Raw genomic sequence first — 10,938 nt, forward strand, 5'->3', positions numbered from 1 at the left:
CAGCGGAAGTGCAGCGCGCTCCGCGTCCAGAAGGGGAGGGGCCAGGAAAAGCAGATACGGAAGTGGAATCCCAGGGTCCCGTTCTCCGGCGCCGAGGTGACGGGAACTAGAACCGCCGAGAGGGCGGAGCCCCGCAGGCGGAGGGCGCTGTGATTGGTTCACGGCCGTGTCGCCGGCGCGGATTGGCCCCTTCGGACTGAGCGGTGAGTCCACGGCGCGGCGGTTTGAAATTCAAAAGTGGCGGGTGTGGCAGGTGGCCGGGTTGCTGGCCCCTTTGTCGCTCGGGCTGCGTCTCACGAGCCCGTGAGAGGACGCAGGTCCCGGGGCGCCGTCCCCCCTGTTCTCTTCCTTTGCTTCCCGTCCTGTGCGGACCGCAATGAACATGCAGGCGCAGGTGAGTGCTGCGGAGGCGCCTTGGGGACAGGCCCGGGGCATGCATGCCCGGCTGCCAGGGGAGGGCCGTACAGTCTCGGACGTTCACTGGGACGGCCGAGGCCGTGCAGGCGACAGGCAGCGAGACGCCCAAGACGGTCGCATTGATGTTGGCCCGCCGCCCCTGTCATGCTTGCGCTTAGCTATCTCCAGCATTCTCCATTTCGAATTGTCAAGCGGATCCGACGCGTTTCTGCGTCTCAGTTCTTTACAGATAGCCTTGTGGGAGAACCGAGGGTTCCGAGAGGCCTTGACCCTTGTCCCAAGGCACATCTCTGCCGGTGCTCCGTTGTGTTGATTCTCATTGCTGCTGGATCAGGGTGGAGGAAGGGAGAGGAGATATGCGGCGATCTATATAAAGGACTTAATATTCTCTCATCTCTTTCTTTTGCCCAGTGAGACTGTTTGAATACTTTATGGGTATCCCGCTCCTCTCACACCCATCTAAGGTGTATGTGTTGCAATTAACGTTCTGAACTCTAGTGACAGGAAATGCCAGCCTGCATTCTTTGCTTACTATATTTCAGCTTAGATTGATCCACAGTCAGCATTCAACTTGGAGAGACTTTCTGGTACACTCAGCCAAAAAGGAGACACTGACAGGTGACCATAAAAATGCCAGAGGTTTCTCGGATCTGTTGATGCAACACTGGCAGATCTTCTGCATGCCCTGCACAGCTGCACTAATGTGGGAGACAGACATCCCAGCCACCACTGAGCTGATCTTCACTGGAGAGGCAGAAGTCAGTAAGCTTTGTAACTCTGTAAGAAGGCAGTGAATGCCGGCTGAGAAAGGGTTCAGGCGAGTTCAGGGGAAGAAAGCCAGGAGGAGGAGGAGGAAGAGGAGGAAGAGGAGAACCATTAACTGATGCTCGCTCGGGGACTAAAGGCTTGGAAGGAGGAGCTTGGTGCTGCGGTGCTAGGCAAGCACCCAGGAACCCTTAATCCAAAAACCCGCCTGCCAAAAGCAACAAAACCTTTCTGAGGTCCACTGGAAGAGGCTGAGACAGGGTTTGAGTGAGTTGAAGGCCAGCGATACACTGTCTCAACAAGTGAAGAAAAGAAACATGTTATGAAATCATGAAGCTGCTTGCTCTGTAACCAGGCTAGTCCAGAACTCTGTGCCTCTGCCTCCCAAGTGCTGGGATTAAAAACATGTACCACTGTTGCCCGGCTTGAGGATGGCAGTGTGGGGGACGATGGAAGTGAAATTTGTTTAGAAGATATAATTGAATGCAATGACTGTCCCGGATCAGTGGATCTCAGCCTTCCTCATGTTGTGCTGACCCCACAAGGAAAACAATTAGCTGTAGTTTTGCTATGCCCCTGTGAAGGGGCGACCCGTAGGTGGAGAAACCCTGCTCTGGATACCATTTTTCAGAAATTTTGATCCAAAGAGCAGGGCAGTGAGTGTAAGGCAATATCTGCCAGGGAGCACTGTGGAGAGAGGAGCTTTGGGGGGTTGGAGGAAATTGTAGTGTCGGCTGTACACTGATTGTATGGTTGAGCAGAGTGGAAAACTTCCGTCTAGGATCTTTTGGAGAGAAAGGGTTGAGTGTGTCTCCTTGTAGTGAATGTTAAATGCTTCTGAGAGTCGATCACCGCCTCTGCCATTATGGAAGGGAGAGAAATACAGTTTATAGTGCTTGGAGGTATCCACAATAAATAAGTCACTGGAGGACAAAAACCAAGCCCCAAAGGTAATGCTTTTCATCAGCAATAAGGTTGTTTGTTTGAAACAGGGTCTTAACCATGTTGCTCTGGCTGGTCTAGAACTGACTATGTAGATCAGACTGGCTTCAAACTCAGAGATGCACCTGCTCTGCCACCAAAGTGTCTGGTCGCTACGCCTGACTTTTTTTTGGGGGGGGGGATGGGGGATGTCACTTTCTTTGTAGAAAGATATGGGAACCATGTTAGCATCACCTTTTTTTTAAAGATTTATTTATTATGTATACAACATTCCTTCCATGTATACTTGCAGGCCAGAAGAGGGCACCAGATTTCATTACAGATGGCTGTGAACCACCATGTGGTTGCTGAGAATTGAACTCAGGACCTCTGGAAGAACAGTCAGTGCTCCTAACCTCTGAGCCATCTCTCCAGCCCTGGCATCATCTTTTAGACATCACTGTCAGGGGTGTCTAACCTCTTTGACATTGTGGTATACCGCTGTCATCTACACACGTGTTCGTGTTCCACCTTGGTCATGGCTTAGCCTGGTGTGCACATGGCTTGTAGATACTACTCAATCATTAGATAGTATGTGGCAGTTAGCGCACACCTGTAATCTCAGCACTCAGGAGGCAGAGGCAGGTGGATCTCCACGAGTTCAAGGCCAACCTGGTCTACAAGAGCTAGTGCCAGGACAGGCTTTTCAAGGATAGCCCACTGCCCCCAACCCGTGTAGCTGAGGCTGACCTGGGTTTTATGTACTGAAGATTGCTGGCCAGGACAGCTTTTAACACCTCTGCACAAAGTCAGCTGAAGTGCACAGTAGCTGAAGGAGACGGCCATAGCAGGCCCATGTCCGTGTGCATCACCATACAATTCAAGTCGTGGTGCGGCTATCAGCTTGTAAGTTTATCCTAGCAAAGCAAAGCTATGTATTAAGTCTTGTGGGGGTGGGGGACACGTGTGCCATGCATTCTTGCAGAGGTCAGGCGGAGAACAACTTCCTGGGTGCTGAACTTAGGTGTCGCGTTTGGCAGCCAGCGCCCTTACCTCTGAACTGCCTTGCTCTGGTCTCTTTCTGTTTTTGTGCAGGAGACTGAGCGGCTCTTGCTGCACACAGTACTCAGGGGCTCTTCCCAAAGTCTTTTGTCTTTTTTCCAGCTCTGGTAAACACAGCCAAGCTAAGTTGCCTAGACCAGCCTTGAGCTTGACCTCTTTCCCTTCTCAGGTAACCACAGGCACCTGCCGCACCTACAAAGATTCTTTTCCTGAAGCCGGACCAAGCTGGTTTGGTTCGTTAGGCTTTGTAATGTGTGCGGGAGTTTGAGGCGGTTCACATTCTGTGCCATCACAACTCATTCTTGCAGGACTCCACTTTGATGACCTGCAGGTGTCATTAAATGTTTTAGTTCTTCTCCTGCATTAAGTTCACTACTAGGTGAACCGACTAGTCCCCGCACTGTCAGCGACACCTGGGACAGCCAGGGCTTCCGTAGTCAGAACCCCTCTCTAGGCTTCATTGAGCTTTCCAGATTCGCCTTTTTTTCCCCCAGACAGGGTTCTCTGTAGTTTTGGAGCCTGTCCTGGAACTAGCTCTTGTAGACCAGGCTGGCCTCGAACTCACAGAGATCTGCCTGCCTCTGCCTCCCAAGTGCTGGGATTAAAGGCGTGCGCCACCACCGCCCACCAGATTCGCCCTTTATGTGTTGAAATCAACATATCTGTCCTCAGGGGCTGAGTTACTGTATATACTTTCTGTCCATCTGGTTGACGCCCCAGGCTCAGCCATTATACAAGCAATTTGGGTTTGGGGCAGACTACAGATTCTGGCCAGTGGGCTGGCTAATTCTCAGTTCCCCCCAAAACCTTCAAGTTTCTGCTCAACACCCAGCCCCCGCTCCAGAGCAATAGTTAAAAACAATTGAACTGAATCAGACCTTCCTCCACTGTTGTAATGAACTGTAGTTGGCACCCTGGGGTTAGTTTAGACTATGTTAGCTCCTGCGCACCCAAACCTAGCCAGTTCCTAATCACACCAACACTGGCTTCCGCCAGCTTTGTTAATGCTCACCTGCTTTTCCCCAGGGACTTGTGTTCAGTGCTCAGACCCTGGAAACAGTTTCACTGAGTCCCATCAGCGTGCAGCCCTGGTACCCAAAGGCATCCTTTGCACTTAGTCACTAGGTGATGCATCTAGTGATGCAGTGAGTAGGTTCTGTCCCAGGCACTCAGTACGATTCAAGAGTTTGGCAGTTACCCTAGAAAATATGCACAGAGAAGGCACGGACTTGGGGTGCACCACTCCTCGGTGTCTGCCAGAGGCAGATGTTAGCAGCCCCTGTGGATGGATAATACAGTCTCTGCATGGGATGCTAGGCATCTTCTCTCTCCTATCTCTATTCATTTTCAAGTGCTCAGTTTTGTTTTTTTTTTTTTTTTTTTTGTTGTTCTCCCCACAAGATCTTGCTTGTAGTCCAGCCAAGCCAGCCTCCAACTTATGACCCTATTGTCCCAGTTACCTGAGTGCTAGGGTCAGAGAGTGCTCCTACGTGTGATCCACAGTTCAGTTCTCCTGACTCCAGATCCTCACAGTGCCTCTTCCCCTGAGCGTCCAGACTTGTCATCACAACACCAGCCAGCAGTTCCTTCCCTCTGGCAGGCTTCCTCCTCCCTTTCTGGTGTCCCATTGACCTGAACAGGACAGTGCTATTATTCCATGTGCCCAAACTGTTCATCCTTAAGACTGCGTCCGACTGTACCTTAAAGGGCTGGTGAGAGGTAGGGCGCTTGTTGCCAAGCTTGACTACCTGAAATGGATCCTGAGAACAACATGTGTGGTGGAAACTTTATTATTATTATTTTATTCCATATTTATTGAGCTCTACATTTTTCTCTGCTCTCCTCCCTGCCTCTCCCCTTCCTCCTCCAATCCTCCCCCAAGGTCCCCATGCTCCCAGTTCATTCATGAGAGATCTGTATTTTTCTACTTTCTCCTTCCCATGTAGATTAGATCTATGTAAGTCTCTCTTAGTGTCCGCATTGTTCCCTAAGTTCTCTGGGATTGTGGTTTGTAGGCTGGCTTTCTTTGCTTTGTGTTTAAAAACCACCTATGAGTGAGTACATGTGATAACTGTCTTTCTGTGTCTGGGTTACCTCACTCAAAATAATGTTTTCTAGCTCCATCCATGTTCCTGCAAAATTCAAGCTGTCGTTATTATTTTCTGCTGTGTAGTACTCCATTGTGTAAATGTACTGTACATTTTTTTTTTTTAGCTATTCTTTGAGGGACATTGAGGTTGTTTCCAGGTTCTGGCTATGACAAACAAAGCTGCTATGAACATAGTTGAGCACATGTCCTTGTAACACGATTGAGCATCCTTTGGATGTGTACCCAAAAGTGGTATTATTGGGTCTTGAGGAAGGTTGTTTCCTAATTTTCTGAGAAATCGCCACATTGACATCCAAAGGGGTTGTGCCAGCCTGCATTCCCACTAGCAATGCAGAAGTGTTCCCTTTACCCCACAACCTCTCCAGCATAAGTTGTCATCAGTGTTTTTGATCTTGGCCATTCTTAGAGGTGTAAGATGGAATCTCAGAGTTGTTTTGATTTGCATTTCTCTGATGACTAAGGATGTTAAACATTTCCTTAAGTGTCTTTCAGCCATTTTAGATTCCTCTGTTGAGAGTTCTCTGTTTAGGTCTGTACTCCATTTTTTTAATTGGATTATGTGATCTTTTGTTGATCAATTTCTTGGGTTCTTTGTATATTTTGGAGATCAGATCACTGTCTGATGTGAGGTTAGTGAAAATCTTTTCTCATTCTGTAGGTTGTCGTTTTGTCTTGTTGACCATGTCCTTTGCTTTACAGAAGCTTTTCAGTTTCAGGAGGTCCCATTTTTTCATTATTACTTTCAGTGTCTGTGCTGCTGGGGTTATATTTAGGAAGTGGTTCCCTGTGCCAATGCGTTCAAGTGTACTTCCCACTTTCTCTTCTATAAAGTTCAGTGTGGCTGGCTGTATGTTGAGGTCTTTGATCCAATTGGACTTGAGTGGTGGAAACTTTAGCTGGGGAGTTGTCCTGATTTATGTTGGTGTGGGAAGACTGCACTATGGGTGGCGCCATCATTAGACAGGTGGTGATACATAAGGCCACGGATGTATAAGAGAGCAAGCTGAGGGGCTGGTGAGATGGCTTAGCACACTTGGCTTGCAGAGGACCTGAGTTCAATTCCTACCATCCACATGGTGGCTAACAGCAGTCTGAGGGGTCTAACAACCTCCACTAGTTGGTGTCTGCCTTCCCCCGTTTGCAGAATTAAGTAGTTGATAGTGGTGCCTAGAGAGGACGCATTTAAAATGGCACTCTGGCTCTCCTTTACTGTATGGTCCCAGCTTTAACTAGAAAGGCCTGCTGGCTTCCTGGCTGTACTGTGTGTTAGTCTGCCTGTCTTCCAGGATATCGTCTGTAGCTGTGGCAGCTCCCTCTAGCTCCCCCTGCAGGTAGCCCCACTCCTCGTATGCTCGCCATCCCTTTGCACTGTGTAACTGGCATACAGCCCAACTCAGTTAATGCTTGCTGATAGTCAAGAATGAAAATTAAGGTTGGGGGGCTCCAAAGAAGAGGAGTTTATGGGCTTTGACCCTGTCTTTTGTTTTGATTTTCTAGAACAGAGTTTCTCTGCCTAGTCCTGGCAGTCCTGGAACTTGTTCTGTAGACAAAGCTGGCCTCAGATTCAGAGAACCGCCTGCCTCTGCCTCCCATGTGCCACCATGCCCAGCTTGGTCCTGGTTTAAGAGCCTCTTTTTCTAACAGAGACCCCCTTTGTTGGAAGTGAAGAGGAACTTCGAGCTGAAGACAACCCTGGTCAAGGCCTCCTCCCGACTGCCCCTTCCAGGAAGCAAACTCAAGAGGGGTCCTGACCAGATGGAGGATGCCTTGGAACCTGCAAAGGTGAGATGTATTTGGAGAGCAGAGAGTAAGAAAGGGGGGAGGGACAAGGACAGGTCACTGTGGAACCCCATCCTTATCTCTCCCCAGAAACGGACACGAGGCCTGGGTGCAGTGACTAAAATTGACACATCCCGCCCCAGAGGAGCAGTGCCCAGCACAGTGTCACAGACACAGGGCCCTACTGCAGGTGGGTTCTGGGTGGGTGGGACCAAGAGTGAGGCATGAGCCGCTCTCTTTTTTCTTCCAAATTTTATCTAGTTTGAGTCAATACTAACTTTTCACTTGGCTCAGAATTTCAAAGGCACAAAGGTTGTTAAGTGAAGTTCTTCTCCGAAGTCTAGCTCTTCAGGGGTAGCCGTTCTCTCTGGGAAGAGTCTGGGGAGACACGCTATGAACGCACACACGAAGAGTAGCAGCTACTGCGTGCATCGCTCTGCCTACTCTTTACTGGCTGAGCTTTGATAATAGTGAGTGGTGTCTGGTCCTACAAGGGACATTAGAAGCTGGCTGGAGACTCACAGAACGAGGAGAGTTCTCTCTAACCCTGGAGATACGTATCTGTATGCTACCCAAGAGTGGGCTGTAGCCGTATTGAAGAGTTCCACAATAGCCCAGAATGGAGAATAGCAATAGCAAAGGTTTATTTACCTGGGGACAAACTCACAGTAAGAGCAGCAATCCGCAGTCCTCTGAGTGCGCTGGGAACGGGACCAGAATCCAGCAGAAAGGGGCTGCACAGTTTTCATCTGCACTAGAGTGCATGAGCCCGTGCCCACCATGGGCCGGTGTCTGGCAGGCTGTTGTCTGATGGAGTCCCACAGCAGTGGGTGTTGTACTTTTTCCTCTTTTGCATCCTTGGACAGCTCAGAAAGGCCCTAAGAAGACAGGACCTCGTGGTTGTGCTACTGTTGCTTCAGGTAATAGTGCGTAAGGGGGGGCTGACCAGGGGTTTGGGTCCCTGTGAGGGAGAGGGGCTGCTGAAGAGCTCTGGTCCTGCAAGTCTTTCCTGTAGGGGAGGGGTGGTGTTGGGGAGCAAGTCAGGGCCTTGCACATGTCAGGAAGTGCTCCACCATGAAGTCACATCACACACAACCCTTGGGCTTCTTTTTAAGATCTATTATTTTTTTAATTTTACTTTATGTGTATAAGCAGGTATGTGCACAGAGGTGTTGAATCCTTAGGAGCTAGAGTTACAGACGGTTCTGAGTCTCCTGACAGGGACGATGGAAACCAAGCCTGGGTTCTCTGAGAGAGAGAGAGCATCATTGCTCTCTACTGCTCAGCCTTTGTGCTTATTCGTTAGAGTCTCACTAGAGCTCAGGTTGACCTTGAACTGGCAATTCTCCAGCCTTGACCTCTCAGGTGTGTCCTAGCAAGTCCAACCTATGATTCCATGTCAACTCTAATTCTCTAGTGCTGAAGAACCCGAAGGCCGCTCCTGCTGCTCCTGCCCAGAAGCCTGGCAGTAGGTGACACATAAACATTGGGTGAGAGGCTGGGATGGGAAGCTGAGGTGGTGAGTGCCCAGAAAAGATCTGCTGCCTTCCTGTCTGGAGAAGAGAGAGATGGATGTGGTGTGAGGTCTAGAGGCCTGCGGGTAGAGGCAGACTCCTGACCCATACCTCTTCTGTGCCTTGTCAGCATCAGCTGCCCCAATGGTGGCAGGGAAGAGACCTGGTAAACGTCCTGCCTGGGACTTGAAGGGCCAGCTATGTGACCTCAATGAAGAGCTGAAACGCTATCGGGAGAAGACTCAGAAGTTGGACCAGGAGAACCAGGGGCTTCGGGAGCAACTCAAAGAAGCCCAAGAGCAGGCCACAGTGCTGGGGACAGAGCGGAACACCCTGGCAGGGGAGCTGGCCAGTGTTCGGACCCAGGCTGAGCAAAGCCAGCAGAAGCTAGAGACTCTGTGTGCCCGTGTGTTGGAGCTGGAGGAATGCCTGGGTACCAAGGAGAGATTGGTTCAGGAGCTCCAGAAAGAAAAGCTGGAGTTGCAGGAGGAACAGAAGGCACTGGCCACCCGCCTGGAGGAGCAAGAGGTAAGGGCTGGACTCTCACAGTGCTGCCTCCCTCCCCTCCTCAGGCTCCCAGAAACCTCAGGAGGCCTTCCATCTCCTTAGGCTACCTGCTCACATCTCGGGCATTTCTCCCTCTTCCCGTGCCCATGCAGTCTGGAGCTCCAGTTAGCTGGCACTACTGTCTCTAATGACTCGAGGCCGACGCCTGGCACTTCTGATAGCACTCTGGTGTCTTCCTGGCCAGCCCTTCACACTCCTTATCCTAGTGCTGGGGCTCCGCACCTTCTTTTCTTTCTTTCTCTTTTTGGCAGCAATTGAACACTGAACCTGAAGCTCACTGTTTTGGCTGGGCTAGCCAGTAGGGTCCCAGATCTGCCCATCTCAGCTCCCCAGAGCTGGGATTATAGGTACATGGAGCCATGCCCAGCTTCTCTTCCATGCTGGGAGTGTCAACTCAGGGCTTTCACACTGATGCTTTTATTCACTGAGCGATCTCTGTAGTCCAAGCAGCTCTACACCCATTTTCTTTTTTTTTTTTAAGATTTATTTATTATGTATACAACATTTTGCCTCGATGTATGCCCGCACGCCAGAGGAGGGCTCCAGATTTCAGTACAGATGGTTGTGAACCATGTGGTTGCTGGGAATTGAACTCAGGACCTCTGGAAGAGCAGTCAGTGCTCTTAACCTCTGAGCCATCTCTCCAGCCCCTACACCCATTTTCTTTCTGCATTTTATTTTATTTTATTTTTGTTTTTCAAGACAGGGTTTCTCTAGTTTTAGAGCCTGTCCTGGAACTAGCTCTTGTAGACCAGGCTGGCCTCAAACTCACAGAGATCTGCCTGCCTCTGCCTCCCAGTGTTGGAATTAAAGGTGTGCACCACCACCGCCTGGCTTTCTTACCTTTTTACCGGACTGTGACAACCATGTAACAAGAGACCTACCCCATTTTGGCATAATCCTTGTTCTAATTACTATTTGTACCCCACCTTTGTTCCTCTGCTCTGGGTAGAGGAGGTTACAGGCCTCAGAAACCGCTCTGTCAAGTAGCGAAGCAGAGGTGGTGTCTCTGCGGCAGAAGACCGCAGCCCAGGTGACCTTACTGGCTGAACAAGGAGACCGGCTACATGGCCTGGAGATGGAGCGCCGTCGACTCCACAACCAGTTGCAGGAACTCAAGGGCAATATCCGGGTATTCTGCCGGGTGCGCCCTGTCCTTGCAGGGGAGCCTACTCCATCCCCTGGCTTCCTCCTATTTCCCCATGGCCCTGCTGGACCCTCTGATCCCCCTACCCACCTTAGCGTCTCACGGTCTGATGATCGACGTGCCACCCTGACTGGGGCACCAGCACCCACTACCCGCCATGATTTCTCCTTTGATCGGGTATTCCCACCAGGAAGCAAGCAGGAGGAAGTATTTGAGGAGATCTCCATGCTTGTCCAGTCAGCACTGGATGGCTACCCTGTGTGTATCTTTGCCTATGGACAGACAGGCAGTGGCAAGACCTTCACTATGGAGGGTGGGCCTGGGGGAGACCCCCAACTGGAGGGGCTGATCCCTCGGGCCCTGCGGCATCTATTCTCCGTGGCCCAGGAGATGGGTGGCCAGGGCTGGACATACAGTTTTGTGGCAAGTTACGTAGAGATCTACAATGAGACCGTCCGAGACCTGCTAGCCACTGGGACCCGGAAGGGGCAAGGGGGCGAGTGTGAGATTCGTCGAGCAGGTCCAGGGAGTGAGGAGCTCACCGTCACCAATGCACGCTATGTCCCTGTTTCCTGTGAAAAAGAGGTGAGGAGCCGGGTGATGGTGGCGCACGCCTTTAATCTCAGCACTTGGGAGGCAGAGGCAGGCAGATCTCT

The 10,938-nt window shown here is 50.7% G+C and overlaps 1 protein-coding gene across 1 annotated transcript in view; it reads left to right on the top strand.

The window, feature by feature from the left end:
• The first annotated feature begins 230 nt into the window (after positions 1–230).
• The window catches only part of Kifc1 (kinesin family member C1), a 14,663-nt gene continuing 3,955 nt past the window's right edge, over positions 231–10,938 (top strand). Inside the window, exons 1-8 of the mRNA XM_050139685.1 lie at positions 231–394; positions 960–1,175; positions 6,920–7,057; positions 7,145–7,244; positions 7,921–7,974; positions 8,472–8,522; positions 8,699–9,096; positions 10,088–10,934. Of these exons, the coding sequence (XP_049995642.1) occupies positions 377–394; positions 960–1,175; positions 6,920–7,057; positions 7,145–7,244; positions 7,921–7,974; positions 8,472–8,522; positions 8,699–9,096; positions 10,088–10,934 (1,822 nt within the window). The 5' untranslated portion in view covers positions 231–376. The remainder of the gene's footprint in view (positions 395–959; positions 1,176–6,919; positions 7,058–7,144; positions 7,245–7,920; positions 7,975–8,471; positions 8,523–8,698; positions 9,097–10,087; positions 10,935–10,938) is intronic.

This window comes from Alexandromys fortis, unplaced genomic scaffold, assembly GCF_014885135.2.
Source record: "Alexandromys fortis isolate MF-2015 unplaced genomic scaffold, M_Fortis_MF-2015_v1.1 scaffold_9, whole genome shotgun sequence".
Classification (NCBI taxonomy): domain Eukaryota; kingdom Metazoa; phylum Chordata; class Mammalia; order Rodentia; family Cricetidae; genus Alexandromys; species Alexandromys fortis.